The sequence below is a fragment of the Lutjanus erythropterus genome, chromosome 5 (assembly GCF_056507025.1).
Source record: "Lutjanus erythropterus isolate fLutEry1 chromosome 5, fLutEry1.hap2, whole genome shotgun sequence".
Taxonomy (NCBI): Eukaryota; Metazoa; Chordata; class Actinopteri; order Lutjaniformes; family Lutjanidae; genus Lutjanus; species Lutjanus erythropterus.
In genome coordinates, this window is record NC_139321.1 from 9420086 (window position 1) to 9438565 (window position 18480).

General features: G+C 41.9%; 1 protein-coding gene across 1 annotated transcript in view; it reads left to right on the forward strand.

The window, feature by feature from the left end:
- The window catches only part of tenm1 (teneurin transmembrane protein 1), a 259840-nt gene that overhangs the window by 213987 nt on the left and 27373 nt on the right, over positions 1-18480 (forward strand). Inside the window, exons 23-25 of the mRNA XM_084718704.1 lie at positions 12288-12442; positions 16480-16563; positions 17397-17591. Coding sequence (XP_084574830.1) covers positions 12288-12442; positions 16480-16563; positions 17397-17591 — 434 coding nt within the window. The remainder of the gene's footprint in view (positions 1-12287; positions 12443-16479; positions 16564-17396; positions 17592-18480) is intronic.

Genomic DNA, 18480 nt, shown 5'->3' on the forward strand with positions numbered 1-18480 from the left:
AACTTTAAGATTAGTGCAAATTTGTTGCTCTGTGCGACGTCAAACTTAGGCTTATGGTGTGAACGCTCTGTAAAGAACAAGGTCACACCACCACAACAGCTTGCTTGTCAGGAAATGTAGACATAAGTAATTTAAGCATTTGTACAGATGCTGTTTTTTTTTTTTTTTCCAGTGATGACGGTCTTAAATATGATAAGAGAGCTGCTTCCAAACAGAATGAGGGCTCAGCTGTTACACACCAAAACTGTTTTCAACAAAACCCAAAATAGCAGATGATTTTTCCATCTAGGAAACCATATTCACTGGATTCTCTCTTGGGCTGCAGACACTTTGGACAAAGGTTAAGTGTGCTACAGCCCAAAATATGACTTTTGGCCCGACAGTGGCACTGGTCCACAAGATACAGAAAGTAAAGTGCTATTTCTTCCTGCATATTTTTGTGTTTCCTATAAAAACAGGCAGCTATGGAGGGGCTTGTCAGGATCCAGTAGCTCTGAATGGGCATTAACACTACGCCCACCCAGCTGTGCAGCTACAGCAGTCCATTAACCTACCTGACTCTTCCTGGACTCGGACCTCCCAGTCATAATGGTGAGACTTGGGCCAAACAACGCCTCCGAGGACAGCAGAGGGTTGACGACAGTGAATACAGAACCAAGGTGGTTTTCTTGCGGGATTTGGCTCCTGGGGCTGAGTTTCTAACTTAGCTGCATGGCTAACCAAGCTAATGGCAAACAGTTGGCTACTTTAGTGTGAAGTGAAGCGTGAAGTGTCCTTAAAGTGAATAAATTTTAGCCTGCAGGCCCGCAACAGTGGTATTTTGGGGAAACAGAACAAGGTTTGAGGTGGTGAACATGAAGGTACCTTGCTGTTGCTAGCTAACTAACTAATGAATGTTAGCTGTATACCACCTAAAAATTGAAGACTGATTTATTGGTGGATCTCAAGATATTATTGGTCTATACTGGTTGATTCTAGCTTACGTTAGCTTGAGTTATTTTTTGTTTTCAAGGGAGAAAACATGATTTTCATATAAAAATACAAAGAAATTATATAAGCATATAATACTTCTCCAGCCAAATGATACCATTTTTGATACCCAGATCTAGAAAAAAAAACTGACTATATGTATAAGTTCTCTATTGGTATCAAATCAATTTATGGATACAGATATTGGTACTGGCATTTTTTTTAAACAATACCCAGCCGTTTGACTTCATTTCACCCCAACTTTAAATTTCTGCAGCTTTGCTTCTTGCAGTAATTGAATAGTTGAGAGCATGATTGTTCTGATTATAATGTAAAATGAAGGCATCCCAATATTTCTACTTGCTGCACATGGCTAAGATAAGTTCACAGAATACGAGAAGCACATTTTTTTTTTTAAGTCACAGAAGAATTTATAGGTTGACACTGAAAATGCAAGATTTTTTAAACCAAAAACCTCAGGCAAAAAAGTTTGGTGATGCATTAAAACATGAGTTGAACTCTGGCTGATGGCAGTAGATGGATCATTGTATTGAACCAAATGTCATACAGGGTCATGTGGCTGGAACTTTATTGTTCACCAAGGACAAGAGATCCATCTCAGAAAGTATCTATCTAATGTGCGTCCTACTCACAGCGGGTAAGAGGAGATCTCATAGATATTCTGCGAGGAATTAGTGAGCCCACTGCCAAGATTTGCTAAGGATAAAAAAAAAATACAGTGAATGGCTTTAGTAGAGGCAAATGTATGCTGACTTAAAACAAGGTTGTACCTGTAAAATGCCTGCTACTCAAGTAATGTATTAGGTAGAACACTATACAGACTGACAGCTACCTTGTTTGTAGTCGGAGTGTGTAGGGTAGCTTCAGAGAGATTACTGAAGCTCACTGTGTGTGTAATGAAGCCCTGAGTCAATAAGAGATGCAGGCTTAAGGCCAAAGGCTGAGCCTGTGCATCAAAGGTGCAACGTTTCTGCGAGTCCGTGTGCCTGTGCATGCTTGTTTTTGATTGACAGCCTCTTGGTCCCTGGACCCACTCAGCTTCTCCCAGTGAAGGGGCACAGAGTTAGTTATGGGTGCCTTGTTAAAGGTATGTCAGGCTGACAACGTCAGCGTGATCATGGGAAATGTGACACACGTGTCCCTTTAACTGGTCGAGATGGCCGCTGCTGGCAGCTGGCCTGTCAACCTCCACTGGGAGCCTGGCAAGCTGACAGGAGGAGTGGAGCTTTGCCACTGTGGAGGAATAAATTGCATTTACTCGAGGTGAATGCCCAACACACAAGCGCACACACAGATGGAAGCGTTTGTCTCGGTCGGGGGGGTTGGAGGGGGCTCTGATGAGGGGAGAGACACTGAACTTGTGCCCGTGCAGGTTGTTTCTACCTTGATTCTTTAAACACACTGACAGAAAGATGAATAAGCAGAGTGATGGTGGCAGGCACACTTCAGCTTGGCAGTCCAATTGAACTTGCCTGTGTGAGAGTGGGGACATCGGGGGGCATACAGGGGTGGGGGTGGGGGGGTCAGAAGCTGTTACAGGGATGGGACAACAGAGCCAGCAAATGTTTGCACCTGGGTACCATTATCACCTGCAGCTCTTCAAGAGACCAGTGGCCAGACCCCCCCCCCCCCCCCCCCAAGAAGCACTCGCTCATTTCTGTGTAAAGAAAATCTGAAATGGTTGCAGAGCCCACCATCAGTGATAAAGACTGAGCTGGAGCTGCCTCTGGCTCAGTTACTGTGATGTCTTTGTATGTGAGGAAACTTTGTTTGGGTGGAGGCTGCGCATACAGATTTGCAATCTATAGCAGTTTAGTGCCTCGTTTCCGCTTTTTCTGTCGTGAAAACATTAGTTTCCTCCCATCTGATCCCATTTCCTCTTCCTGCCATCGCAGAGCCTCGCTGGCTTGTCGTTGTGATGGTATGTTTGGTAAAAGAGCCTCTATTGATAGACCTCCTTGTGTTTGTTTGATGTTCTAAACAGTGCGACATAATCTGCAGACGCTCCGCACTGATCCAAACCCCTCAGCCTTTCATGGAGCTTTCTAGTCCAAAGCATTTCAATTGCTTTTATAATTGAGTTTGTCTGCTGCCTCTGTGATTGCTTTGGATCTCTTTTTTTTGCTATCAAACAAGGCAATTACTGCCAAGTCGCATATTTTCAACAAAAAATGTTTATTCGCAAAAATTAGCATGCAACTATTGCAAAATCTCCCCCCAGTTCTCTGCATGCTCTCAATGTCTCGCCTCGCCATACATGTGTAGTCGGGAACTAACAGCTAAAAAAAAAAAAGGCAGCTATCAATAATTAATTAATGCGGGTTAATATGTTAACAAACTTATAGTGGTTGATAATTAGATGAGCCACAGTGTCTGATTCAGACTTAATTACTAAGCCACTGTCTGTTCTGTGGGGCTTTAATGAATAATTAATTACAAGAAGCATGAATTATTTCTGCTTACCAAAGATCTACCAGAAATACACGCCCGTCCTCGTTTATGGTGCTATCTTGTATTGATTGATGATAAGTGTTTGATTGGGGGGAATAAGAGCCAATGGAGGCAGCACTCGTACTACAGCACTGCAGTTCATATTTTGCGTGTCATAGATACAGAGCAGCGTTTGATGGTAGCATCAATTCACACTTGTGACTGTCGTTTTTTTTCAAATTCAGGTGTCGAATCACAGACACACACTGATATGAACACACACACACACACACACACACACACACACACACACAAATATGCACAGCCCTACACTCTCAAACACATGCACATACACACAAGATCAGTATGGTGCACTGTGCCATTTCACAGTGCTCAGACTGAGTGAACAGGTTTATTTTCCCCCCTTTAGTGCACATGGGCAACCTCACTGTCTCCCGAAAGTTGTGTGTGTGTATATGTGTGTGTGTGCATGTGTGTGGGAGTGTGAATTTCTCATCTGCAGACGCTCTGATTTATCCGCTCTATATTTGCATATACGCACAATGTGATTAACTGCCATGCCTTATCTTTTCGCCTAGCTACTTCACCGCACGCATGCATGCACACACACCCACACGCCACAACACACGTTAGCAAGCGCGCAACGTTCACATGCACTCACATACAAAACCAGCATTGTAGCGTTCTCAAGGAGAAATTGATGAAAGGGAGGAGTAAACCACACAGCCAGCTAAAGACTCTTTGAAACACTGTGTTCTTCAGCTTCACTTACAGTCGGACTGAAGCAGTTAGCGGACCCTCCGGGCTTTCCCCGGCTAATTTGGGTGACTTTATTTATGGCCAGAGTTCCTTGTTGTAGCGTCTGGATGATGGGTTGGCTGAGACTAAGGTTCCAGTTAAGATTCCTGTTACTATCCAAGTGTGCTGAAACAGTTTGAAGCTGTTGCTGGACCAGTGCATTCTTGAAAACCACTAAAATATAAACTTATTATCAGCAGTGTGAACAATTTTTGAAATGCAGAATTTTTTGTGTTTCTAGAACTCAAAGATTCAAGTTCATCTAAAGCAGAAAAGTAAATTATGTCATCCAAAGATTATAGATCAGCAAAACTTGTTTTAGTTTATTTCAAAGCATACAGGTTTGAGTTTGACTTGAAACTAAAGAATCTAGAGAAGCCAGTTGCCCTGAAATTATGAGTTCTCTCAACTTTTTTTTAAAGGAAACATTTCAACTTAAACATGAGCAAAACCTTCTTTTCAATATGTAAATTATTAAAAACTTATTAACCAAACATTTACTTGTGTCTCCCATGTTCCTGCGGATATGACATCAATAGAAAACTCAGCAAGTTGTGCAACAAATTCTTCGCCGAGTTGTTGTACCATTTAGAAGAAGTGTTCATGTGGCTTTTCCCAGTCGGGAACTAATTTTTCCAATTATTCCAACACCACATGAAAGCAGGACAGGCACTGAACACATGCCACAACACACAACAAAACCAGCATTGTAGTGGTCTCAAGGAGAAATTGGCAGTGGTGAGGGGCTTCAGTCATAAGACTCAATCAGACTTAAGTCACAAATTTGAGTATTTGAGAGTAACGACAAAAGTCTTGACTTGAATTTGACTTGAGACTTGACTTAGACTTGAGACAGCTGACTGTTTTTTAGAATTAAATATTGCCTTTTCTAGGCAGATCATGGGGCTAATGCAAATATAAAGCAATTTTGGATTCAAGGATTATGTTGTAGATGTCTGCAGTAAGAAGAGAACAGTGTGCATTATGCAGTGTCTAATGAGAAGCACCTTAGACAGGTGCGTTTTAGGCCAAGGAGAAGTTGTGTGACCCTCCTCAGGGGGAGCCAAGGCAGAAAACTTAACATTGTGATGTAAATTCTTCTTTTCATACTTCTGTTTTCAATTTAGAGCCCTTCAGAGCAATATTATAATTTTGAGAGCCACACTCTCGGGGGTTATTGTTATTCATTTACAAGCCTTGTTATTGATATCACAAAATGTCAAATATCAGTAAGATTTATTAGGTGTAAACAGGCTGCAACAGTTTTTCTTAATGTTGAAAATGAAATTCAACTGTTCGTGACTGTTGTGTTTTGACTGATCTAAATGTGTAAACTGTGGTAGATCATCAGAATTTTACATGACTTGACTTATGACTTGCTGGACCTGAATTAACTTGACTTGTCTACCACAGTAATTTGCTTGAGACTTGAAGGTGGAGACTTAAGACTTGCATGTGACTTGCACAAATAACTCAGTACCACCTGCTAAAATTGATGAAAGGGACCGGTAAGCCACACGGCCAGCTAAAGACTATTTAAACTGTGTGTTCCTCGGCTTCACTTATAGTCGGACTGAAGCATTTAGCGGACCCTCCAGGCTTTCCCCCGCTAATTTGGTTGACTTTATTTATGGTCAGAGCCCCTCAGTGGGGCCAGTTGTTCAGGTGAAACTGTCCATCTGTCTACATTCACTTGTCAGTCACACACAGTTACCAGTTTGTACAGAAGCGCCATGGGCCATAATCAGCTGCAGCTAGCATCATTTAGATGCTGTAATAATATGTCAGTCCATATCATTAACACCCACTGAGCCTGGGGATACGGGAGGGCAGATTGAACGACTTACTCCTCAGGCTGCTGGCAGTCTATGTGTGTGTGTGTGTGTGTGTGTGTGTGTGTGTGTGTGTGTGTGTGTGTGTGTGTGTGTGTGTGTATGTGTGTATGTGTGTGTGCCCAATTCACCCCTGCGTGCACACATGCTGCAGTTGTGTGGGCGCATGAAAGTTTTCAGGTATAAATGGAACTTCCATACATGCACACATTATGTCTTCTCCTCCATAAATAGGTTTCCCTTTGCAGGATACGTGCTTATTTTGCAGTTAGGCAGTTGTTTCACCGGCTGACAGACAATGACGTGTTTGTTTTCTATACAATTTTACAATTCCTCTCGCTTTCATCCATAGAGGCAGCTCTTTTGGCAGCCTTGCTGTCAACATTTGAAGGCTGAAAGCACTGTAGAAGGGAAACTTGAACAACAGCAGAAGGCTGACTTCCTGCACTCTTGAGGGCTCAGGTGTTAGCAGTCAGCATGCACCGCACACGCACATATGCGCACCACATCCTGATGTTACTGTACAACAACTGAGCTTTCCACTATTACTGCTAAATAAGATACATAATTCACAACTTTTGTTATAATTAGTCTCTCTCACCTCAACTCTTTTCTCAACTTACAAATTTCTTCACCTCTCCCTCACTGTCTGCTCAGAAAATCCCCCGGTGGCTCCTTCTCTTCAAATAGCTGTAATCAACGCTGATGCTCTCGAAGACCCCTCTCCAAGGCATTAATCAGATTGGATTGTATTGCGATGCCACGGGGGGCCTTTATAACTGATATTCTTTTGACAAGGACAGAGAACAAAGAGATTCTTTGATTGAGAGTGATTGGCCTGTAATGGTTAATTGAAGCGATTCCTCATCATGTCCCTTTGTCTCATCACCACCTCTTTCACACCTCTTTTGGCGCTGTCTGTCTTTCTCTCTTTGGCTGCGTTTTGTCCCTAAATCTGAGCTGAATGTGAAAAGCGTCACTTCATCATCCTCTCCTTCACTCCTCTCCTCTAGCCTTCCCTCTTTTTTTTTTTTTTTTTTTTTATCCCAAGGTCAATGCAACTCTGTCTAATTCACTTTTCTTTGATGATAAAAACCAGTCCCAACTTTAGCCAAATGTCCGTCTCCCTCTGGAGTTGAGATTTATCTCAATTATTTCTCCACCGGTGTGTCTGCCAGCTTCTAAACACGAGTATCAGAGTGCCAGGTCCACCCAGGGAGAAACGGTAAATCTTTTGATGTCTTGTGAGTATCCATCGGCTATACGGAGGGGCTGTAAATTCCCTTAACGCGGCACACAGCTTTACCCACAACAGCAGGAAATCCAGCCCCTGACAAGGAGAATGTGGACTAATCTGCCGCCTTTTCAATAAACATGGCGAAATACTCTTAAACAACACATAAACTGGCGTAAATCCTTTCGCCAATGCCAAGCAATAATAGCAAACGTTCTTCATTGTTGTGCTTGTGTGAGGATGAATAAGTCAGCGCGGTCCTGTATTTATTGTTGATGATAGATTGGCAGCTATTTAGAGGAAAATAAGACATGCAGATCCCAAGCAGGCATAGTGAGGGTGTAAGAAAAGCACAAACAAAGGCAAGAAAAGAGAGAATAAAGGGAATTTAGGATGGAAGTCAATAGACCCAAAGGCGACAAGAAGAAAGAGTAATATCCAGGGACGAGAGAAGAGAAATCAGTATTGAGAGAGAGTCCTGGCTGCCTCGTCATGTCCTTGTGCAGGATTTATGAGCTCTAAGATCAGGGACAGGTTTAGGGTGCTAGGAGGAGGAACGGGTGCGAAAAGTGAGAGTAGGAAGGATCCGAGGATGGGAAAAAGTGCAGACTTTCAGACTGAGGGATGCTCAGAGTGTGGGTTGAGACGTCCCTCCTGCATAATGCCAGGTGACAGGAGGAGAAATGGCAAGGCCGGGAGGAACGAAAGGAAGAAGTAAAAGAAAACATGAGCTGAACTGAAGGAAACAGGGACCAGACATTATCGGAGGGTCAAAGGGCGCTGATTTGATTAGCACTTATAACGCAGAGGGCAAGATGGAAGGAGCGCGACAACAGAAACAAAGCAAAGGGCAGCGACAAAAAACAAAAGAAAGCAGAAGAAGATCAAGTTAGGGAGGATGGAGAGCAACGGAGAGCCAGAAGAGGAGAGGAAAGGTGTTGGCGAGGGGGGTGAGGCTGTGTGGGTGGTGTAATCTGTCTGTGTCAGAGGGATGATGAAGGGGCCAGGAGGGAGAGCTCTGCAGTTCACCTTCTGGCCTCTGGAGGAAACATGCTGACCCTGGCCCTCCTCCCTCTCCACCTCCACTCTCCACCTCCTCTCTACCTGCACGATTTATGACTCACAGGGTCGGCTCAGGGTTGCTCGGTTTGAGGACATTTGTGAATCTAGTTGCGGCGGCGGTGGCGGCGTGCTGTGTTTGCATGTGTGCGTGCGTGTTGAACGGAATCACGTGTAAAGAAAGCCATTGTATGTCAAGGAGGATGAGACCTTAGTGGCGCCTGGGGAAAGAGGGGCAGCGGTGATTTCTATCCTGGGCTCAGAGAGTGAGCACAGGCACATCCTCACATAATCCACTGTGACAGAGTCTGAAAGCAGAAAAGACTGACAGAACCAGAATAAAAATCACGAGAAAATGGGACAAGATGAGTGAATGAGGGAGGAGCAGTTGGAGCTGTGCTGCATACTGATGGTGTCACTCCATTGTCCATTTTTTATCGTGATGTGCTGACTGCACAGTGCATGGTCAGATCACCCGTTGAATCTTTGAATTGAATCTGTGAGGTGCAGGGAAGGCGGCTAAATGGGTCAGTAAGCCTATTATATATAGAACCATCGTTGGTTATTTAATTGACAGAAATTCACGCAATCACTACAAATATATATATATATAGCCTGGGAACCAAACAAATGTGCAAGCTCATGTTTCATTTGGTCTGATAGATACCTCTGTAAGACCGACTCTCCCCTGACCTGGATCTGGTCGGGCCAATCACGTCACAATCTTTATTTGTCAGGCTGAAGTAACTTATTTCTTTGTATAACCTATTTATCACTTCAAATGTTTTCAGAAAGGTCTGCTTCCTTCCAAAATCAAAAATTAACCTTGAAACAGTTGGCAGGCTAATTCACATGTGTGAACAAGTCTGGTGATGTCAGGCTAGAAATTTTAAAATCAATTAATTTTTAACAATGTAAATCAGTCATTAAGGAAAATGTCAAACATTCACTGGTTCCAGCTTTTCTTCTGCTTTTCTCAGTTAGACACAAATAAAAAAAAAGAATAAAAGAAGAGAGAAAAAAAGAAATTTGAAGACATAACCTTGTCCTCTGGGAGAATTTGATAAGCTTTTTCCACTATTTTCTGACATTTTAAAGCTGCACTTAGCAACATTTTAACATTTCATTTTAATGCTTAAATGACAGCGTGTAAAGTAAAAAGGGTCGCTCATAGTGATGAGCCCACACAGAGTTATCACCCAAACTTTTAGTTCCTCCCAGCTCTACAAAGTGCATTTTTCATTCCTCTTATTGTATTAGTTTTATGACTCGTGATTTTAATGTTGCGGTTCACTCTCACACTTCTCAAGTTTGTCTCCACATAGAGCAGGCAGCTGTTTTCACTAAAAAAAACACACTCTGATAAACCCACTTTATGCTGCCTGCCCAGCACCAAATGACAAACTAACAGAGTTAGTGACTAGCTGGTGAACAGTGGAGCATTTAGCAGCCAGATATTTCCCTCAGGAGTTGGTGGAGACCAAAAACAGAGCTAAAATGAGAGTGAAAATTGGACTCGCATTCATCAAGTGGCCAGAAACACGATTCCTCATGAATTCTAATGTTGCACCATGCCTGCAACACTACCATGTGTTAATAGGCAACTGTTTGCCTAATAGCCTTGTATGGAAATATGTCAATTTTTGTGTTTTCACAAAGTGGCCATAAATCAATGCAGCTTTTAAGACTAAAACAAATGAACTGATTGTATAAGTAATCATCGGATGAATCAGTGAAGAAAATAACAGTTAGTTGGAGTCCTAGTTAAATCTTTTCACTGTCTCTGTTTTCCATGTGTTTTTCTCTGGTTTCCTTTGTTGCATCTCATATTGCACCATTTATTTTTGTGATTGATCGTGCGTATTTAGATTATAAGTAGGCTTTGTCTCTGTGAAATCCTTTAAGGCATGGCTGAGATAAAGAGATATATACATAAACTTGACATGACTTAATGACAAACCATAAACAAAATGTTGTTTTAAATGGCACAGCAGTGAGCCACGCGCATTGGAGGTGGCAGGTAGGAATACTGAAATATGGCTTATTGTCGCAGTTGCTAAGTGAAGGCAATCAAGGAGGATTGGCGGCATACGGTCTGAGAGGTGAGGGTTGAGTTGTGGAATATTATTGCTGAGGACTTGAGTCAAAGGGCCATTCTCTGTATGGAGATGAGACAGCGATGAAGGTCGCTCCTCATCCATAACAGATGATTCATAGTCTGCCCTGACCTTTAATACCTGGACTTACCTCTCTCCGGCTGTCTCTGCTCACTGTCTGCTGCTGCACAGCTCCACTGTGAGGAGAGCTCAAGAACACGCTGCAAAAAGAGTATGTCACTGTTAGTTGAAGTAATGTAATGTTTTGAAAGAGCCTTCATCAGCTTTCTGTTTTAGTCATGGCAGTCTATTTTTATAGGTTATAACAACTTGAGATTTACATCCTGGTCCTTTACTCTTATTTCAGTGGGTCAGTCGGTCAGTAAGGTTTTTCTTAGTAGGCTGTTGTGCATCTGACGTCATGGCATACGTGTTGTTTCCAGATTTCTCCCCCCTGCAGTTGAGTCACCGATTCCTCTTGGTGACTCAGAAACAAGGTTAAGTCTAATGCAAGGCAAAATTAGATCATGTATTATGTTATAAGTACAAAAGTTCACCTGAATCAGTGAAATTATGTTAAGTTCTAGTGAACTCACTGAACAAGACCAGCGACCATTAAGTCAGGCTAACATTAAATCATGCTAATCCTACTCCAGTGTTGTGATTGTGATGTATCATTTGTAACGTCTTAACATTTACTTTATGTTACCATTAATTACATTGCTGTGTCGTTAAAAAATTGGTGTTACAGATATTCCATGGTACTTGCAACGTCTGTTGACTCTATATAATGCTAAAACGTCACAACCTCTCAAAAACGTGGTAGAAGCATTGGGAGAACATATCAGCTTAAAATAACGTGTCAGTGACAACAATCTTGAATTTCACTGGGTGTGTTGTTACAGTATCACATGTCGCAAAAGTTACATTGCCACCACATTCCTGCAGCAACTCTGTGCGAGCAGGGAACATAAGCAATTATATTAATTGTATTTAACAAACTGAAATAACACATGATAAGGTAACTATTAAAACTACTTTTCCTGAAACCATGTTATTAGGTAGAAGCAGTATTTTACTTTTGGGTAAAGCAAATAATTGAGTTGGAAAATTGGACACTTTTAGTTGACTTTACATTTAGGTTGCATTAATGAAAACTGTTGATTTGAAAGCACATCTGACTTAAAGCAATTGTGTTCATATAACTTGTTAACTCGATTTGAAAAAACAGTTGGTATTTTTTTAAGCTGGTCAAACGAGGCTCTTTTATCAGTGAATGCTGTTCATCACAAAGCACGCTCACAAAGCATGTGTGCACATGTGCTTTGCAAATGCAAGGCAGGCTTATGCACACATGCAGACATTCACATATATGTTCAAATCATGGATGCACATTCATAATGTGCGTTTGCAAGCGCCAAAATGTCAAAAGTTCACTGCGGCACCCTGCTCACATCTAATGTGACAAATAACTTCTTCCTCCAGTTGCATTGTTCTAATCCCTTTAGTGGGCTCTGGAATGGAAATATAATTACATTTCTGTGGTGCAGTGCCTTTGATAAGACAGCCGCTTGCTGAGCTGAATGTCTAACTGAGTTGGATGCCTCTCCGAAACCCTCTCCTCTCTCCACTTTACTTCTTTCCCTTACTCACTCCTCTCCATCTCCTCTCTTCTGTGCTCTCTCTCATACTCTCTTTCACGTTTTTCTCCTTTTTCCTTGTTGTGCTCTCACCCCCGCTCGTGCACTCTCTGTCATCTCCGAAAGCTCATTCCGCCTCTCTCTCTCTCTCTCTCTCTCTCTCTCTCTCTCTCTCTCAACCGCCCAGGTATTGCAGTGGATAAAAGAGGTGTTGTCTACTTCGTTGATGGCACCACCATTCAGAAGATTAATGAGAGGGGTTTGCTCTCCACTGTGATTGGCTCAAACGGACTGATGTCGACGCAGCCACTCAGCTGTGATGCGCGCATGGACATCAGCCAGGTAAGCTAATAGTGATGTCTAAAGGGGACCTAACAGGCCTTTCATAATTTTCTGACGCATATATATTATGTTACAATGTTGGATGTTCATATTAAGCTTATCCAAAGTATCAAATAATGAGGTAATTGTACATCAAAGTACTTGCTTTGAGCAAAATACTGACATTTCAGAGTGCCCTGAAGGCACTGTTTTTTTCTACTTTCAACAACTTGATGCCACGGCTGACGTTGGTACACCATGACTTTCTTCATGGTCATCCACTTCAGACACAGCACAGCGTGCACAGCACACCCGCCCACTCAGTCCTCATTCGACCGCTCTGCTCAGGACTGTGTTCCTGTTCAGTGTCTAATAGAAAGTGCTATTTTTATTGTGAAGGAAAGTTATATATTTGCTCTTTTTCCCTCTGATTTCATCCAGCTCAACTCTCTGTGATTTACAGAGTTTCTGGTGGATAGGCATCTTTATCAGTGGTGAAAGTAGCTAAGTGCCTCTGCTAGTTAGCTGTGCTCTCTTCTGTTGTTTGAACTCCCAGTCCAGAGTCAGCTGTATGCAGGCTAACTGAGCTAACTAGTGGATATAGTAGGTAACCACTAATGACAAATAAACTTTTGGTCATTAGGAAACTCCATAAATCACCCAAAGCTGCGGCAGAGCAGCCGGGGGACATCAGAGAGAAAAACAAAAAAACTTTCCTCCAAAAAATATTATCCAGTTGCACCAAAATCAGTGAATATGGTTGTAAAGTTGTGTGCTTGTGTACAATAATCAGTCCCCAAAAACACCTTATTCTTGTCTCATTTGTGGTCTGATAATTAATCAAATTCTGTGCTCCATATCGCTATTTTTGCTCTTGATGCTAAGAGGGTGCTTAGAAGCACTGAGCTGTCTTGCATAGCTAAACCTGTTTCTGAGCTAACCAGCCAACAAGTGTAAAAAAAAAGTAGCTAACTGCTAACAAGTAAAACGTAGAAATAGCCGGAAGTTGAGGCAGAGCAGCCGGAGGACATCACAGGGGGGAGCAGGAATTACTTTCTCCATGAAATAGAATCCAGTTTCACTAAAATTGGTGAATAAAGGAGGGCGGCACAAAGAGACAGGAGCTAAAACAGCTTGTTTCAGACAGACGGTGAATTGAAGGGCTGCACGCTGATGCTGCATGCTGATATGAATAAGGATGTTTTTAAACTATGAATCATGCAATTCTATTCTAGAAGAATCACAGAATGAAAACATAGAGCTGAAAATGTAATAGTTCCCCTTTAAATAACTGGTGGAAAGCTAGAGCTACATGTTAATCCTCACCATTTGAATGTTATTTAGATATTCTGTAGAGAGTAAGACTCCTGCATGTGTTTTGTGTTGATTAAATTGATTAATTAAAGACAAAAATGCAAAAAATGTGTTTGCTGTTCTCTTACAGTCGATGATTGTTTTGTCAATCTAAACTGCCCTCTGCCATGGCTCTTTCTGTCTTCTCAAAAGTGAATGTGTTTCTGAGCAGAAGACAGTGCGGTAGAGACCAAAGACAGCTACTGCACAGATTTGATCAGCCAGCCTTCAGATCACACTGCTGACTTATATCAGGCCTATTAGAGCAGAAGATGAATTATAGATGAAGTGCTGGCTCTATAGAGGGATCTCTGCCCACACATAGGAGTGCGAGCGCCTGTGTATGTGCGTGTATGTGTGTGTGAATATGCGTGTTCAGCCCAGGTGATCTCCCAGAGGTGCTCTTATGTGTCTTTAAAGGGGCCCATGTTACCTCACAATGCCTCTGTTTGTTAGTTATCGGCCTCTGCAGCACGTCTGACCGCGTCCAGTCACATTCATCCACCATCTGTGTTTGTTCTTGTAAACTGCTGTGACCTCAATGTGTCATTAGTATTGATGGAAACTTCTGTAGCTACGGCGGGACAACTATACTCCAGTAATTTATGCAAAATGAATTCCAAGTGTTAGGTTTTAGTTTCAAGTCAAAGTGAAATTTGAATTCTCAGGTTTTTTGTATAAGGAAATGATACTGCAGCTACTGTGAATATTTTTCCATTTTAAGTTTAAACATTTTTGGATTCATATGGAAACGAGTCTCAACTTCTGTGCTGCGTGACTGACTGGGACATGTGCTGTATATCCAAAAAGACGTTTCTATCCCCTTTTACAACAACTCAACATTATTTTTGGCTGCAATTTTAGCCATCTAACTGTTTACAATTTTCATCATTTGACAGACCAATAGAGTGCTGCAGGAATATGTCCTAAAACCCAGACATAAGTTAGCATTTTAGCACTTCAAGTTCCCTTGTCAGGAAGTCAGTGTGTTTTTTGAAAAGGTTTTTGGTTAGATGCATGTGGTTTACACAAGCTGAAGAGATGCTAACATTTTTGTTTTACAACATAAAATATTGCACCAATAAATACCCCACTCATGAATTTTTATGTGTCGTTTTGTGTTTATGGTGCAAACAAGTGGATATATGATGTTGTCAGGAACATGAAATATCATCACACTGAACAGAGGTCACTTGGCGGTCGTGACATGAAGCCATGCAACCGCAGTGTAGTTCATTTATAGCCTAATGCTAGCTTTTTACTTCTGAGAATGCGTGAAAATATTTGTTCGCTACAAAACTCTTTCTGCACTAATCCAAAATGTAAATGGTAATTTCTTATTGACCATTGGCCTCCAAAAATGCTAGCACTCTATTGTGCTGTTAAGTTTGTAATCCAGTTGGAAAATGGAAAGCCAGGCGGACTACCTTTCATTGGGAAAGCTAGTAAGCCTCGCTTGCCAACATTAGCACTAATTTCTACAAGACAGTTTCAATGCCTGATGGATCATCTGCAGTTGCAGCACAGCTAGCATTAGCAGTCTCTCTTTCCTAGAGGTCTAGTTGATCAGACTGTCAAAACTCACAGCAACGAGCAACAGAATGTCCTGTAACTAAAGCCCTTTTTACACCACGCTATGATTCAGATCCTGACATGGAGTGACTAAGCATGAATTGCACCCTCAGTTTATTATTTTGCACCCTGAAATTTGAACAATAAATTGTATTTGAATAACATATGTCTGTTAGTTGTATGCCGTATCCCTGCCATGCTTACTGTGTGGTGTTGGTCCTGTGCCAGGAAGTATTATCTATACCCTAAGCTTCCCTGTTTCTCTTCCAGGTTTAAAAAAGGCGAGAATACTGCTCAAGCAGGCAAATTCATTAAATATTATTACTATCAGATGTGTCTCAATAAAGCTAAGTAAGAATTATGGTTTAAAAATGTGTGATTTGATTAGTATTAAGAGATTGTGTTTTGGTTTAATTCAGCCGGCCCAGCTCTGTCTTCAGCTCAACTCTTGTAAAAGTGATGGCCTGCCATCACTGCAAAGTTCAAGATCATGAGCACGAGATATTTGATGCGTGTCCTCTTTGGCTAAGGACAGAGTGAGCCCAGCTTGATGAATCTCTCTACCTCTTAAAATGGGATTTCACAGTGAACCCCCTTCTCTCTCATTTGACAGAGCCTATAATTGGACATGTCAGTGGCAATTTAACATGATCCATTTATTTACCAATCCATCGTCAGAGTCATCAATCACCTCACTGATCCCTCAGACGCGCCGCCTCGTCTCCATTGCTCACAGTTTGACTGTTTGTTTGTGTGAGGTAGACCGGGGTGTGGGTGGCTGTGCGCTAGTGTAGGTTTGTCTGTCTTTGACCCCCACAGTGTTAGCGGGCAGGGTGTGCTATTTGAGCAGGCGGCGATCACGGTTATTGGCTGACATTTGGAACAGTGCCGAGGCGAGCCAGTGTGAGTCTTGAATAAACACGGGGAAGGCTCCCTGCCCGCCGCTGACCTTTGCATGAGCAGGGAGGGTCAGGAGGCCTAATGCTATGTTATTAAGAAGATATTATTTGTATCACCTGAAACTGACTCTGGTGGGCAAAACCCTCCTAGGCTTTCTTGTTCTTTTGTTCTAATTTTGGTAGAATTACAGTTACTGTATGTACGGTCTCTGTGTGTGTGTGTGTATTCGACAGGTGCGTCTGGAGTGGCCGACAGACCTGGCCATCAACCCGCTGGACAACTCCCTCTACATCCTGGACAACAACATTGTCCTACAGGTAGAGAAACAGTCCTGAATATGCACAAAATACACATCTGCCAGCAAATGAGGTCTAAACATGTCACCTTGAGAGACACTGGGCACTATACGTAGCAGAGGAAGAAAGGCTAATGAAATATTTCTCACAAATTGCAGTGCTGTCACTTAAGGTGCATTTAGTGTGAGTGAGGCAGCAAACATAAAAGACAGGAAAAGAGCACCTTGTTAAAAAAAATAACATGCTATCAACAGTCTCTGCGCACGTTGTTTTTAAGAAAATGTCATTCAGGTTTTGCTTATTAACCAAACACTTGTTCTCCTAAATTTAATGAATTGCCTGTCGGAGTGTGCCTCTTGTAAAAACTTAATGACTCATTAGGTGAGGAAGGTTTAGGTTTGATGGTCTTCGATATGCTGGATCAACAAAGCTACAAATGGTGGCTGATTCCATTGGCATAAATTATTACTGGAAGCTTTTCTAATTATTTTTATCCTGTCTCTTTTCCGTAGTTTATACCAGGACTTTTCAACCTTCTTCTGCCCAAGGCTAACATGTAATAACCTGTATAACCAGCCTAATCAACGGAGGCAACAGGTTGCCCACTAGCCAATCAGAGGCAGAGTTCCCGGAGTGTGGGTGGGAAAAAAATAAGGTGTCAATCAATCAGAGCTTTTGATGTGTTACACACAATTCTCACCATCTGGCAAATGTGCAAACGCCAAAGTCTGGGGTTCGCTTTGACGGAAGGAGTGCTGATAAAGAAATTTTTTTTTTTTTTTAATTTTAATAAAAATGTATGGTTGTCACAAAATCCCAAGGCACACCTGGACTTTTTTTTTTTTTTGCATCAGGTATCAGAGAGTCTCCAGGTGCGAATTGTGGCGGGCCGCCCCATCCACTGCCAGGTTCCAGGCATTGACCACCACCTGGTGAGGTGGGCAGCGGTGCGTGCCACCCTGGAGGCTGCCAAGGCCATCGCCCTGTCCCACCTGGGCACACTGTTCATCGCCGAGACCGATGAGAGGCGCATCAACCGCATCCAACAGGTCAGTCTGTCACTACAAACACCAAGTTACTGTCCGTCTATTTTTAGCTAGAGATGCTCTGATTGGGATTCTTAGGCCAACTACCAATGATGGATTTAAAGTAATTCAAAGTAACTTAGCTGATACCAATCAATTCTTCTCTCATGTTGAAGTATTACCAATTTCATTTTTATATATTTACTATCAAGTCACAGAAGATTTACTTATCCAAAGTATTAATATACTGCTCTTTAATACTAGTTACCAATGTCACATGTAATTGCCCCTTCCTAAATCTTGCCCCTGTTTGCTCTGTGCTTCAGTAACAGTTTAGCAAGTTTGGTAGCCACTGGAACCTCGGTCAACTTTCTCCTTTCCTGTTTCCTATGTTTAGGAATGCTACGTGCTGGCATGTGTTTTACTAACCTTAGCTATCAGATGTAACTAAGGAGCTAGCAACTGATGAATATTAGCTAGCTAGTTAGCTAGTGTTTTGCTAACACTCGCAAGAACTGGTCCTTCAGCATCATATTTTAACTAAGATGACCAGATTCTTGAAAGTAAACTATGGTGCATCTAAATATTCAGTAAATCAGTAAAATATCAGTAAAATATCTGATGATGAAATGAAAAAAGGGGGATAATTCCTGTATTTTGACCACAATTATTGTACTGCAGTGATTATGGTGCAGGTCAAATAATAAAACAAGGTACTAATTTAGCAGGTTAACTTTGTAAACTGTGTCAGAAAATCCTAATTTACAGAACCAAGTTATTCTCTTTCCTCTCTAATTATTAAGAATAAATAGTACACAGTTAGATCAGATACTATGGTAAAGAGATTCCCTCTGCATGCCTATATTTTTAAAAATATTTTATTATTCTAGTTTGGGATTACAAATCGGCAGCC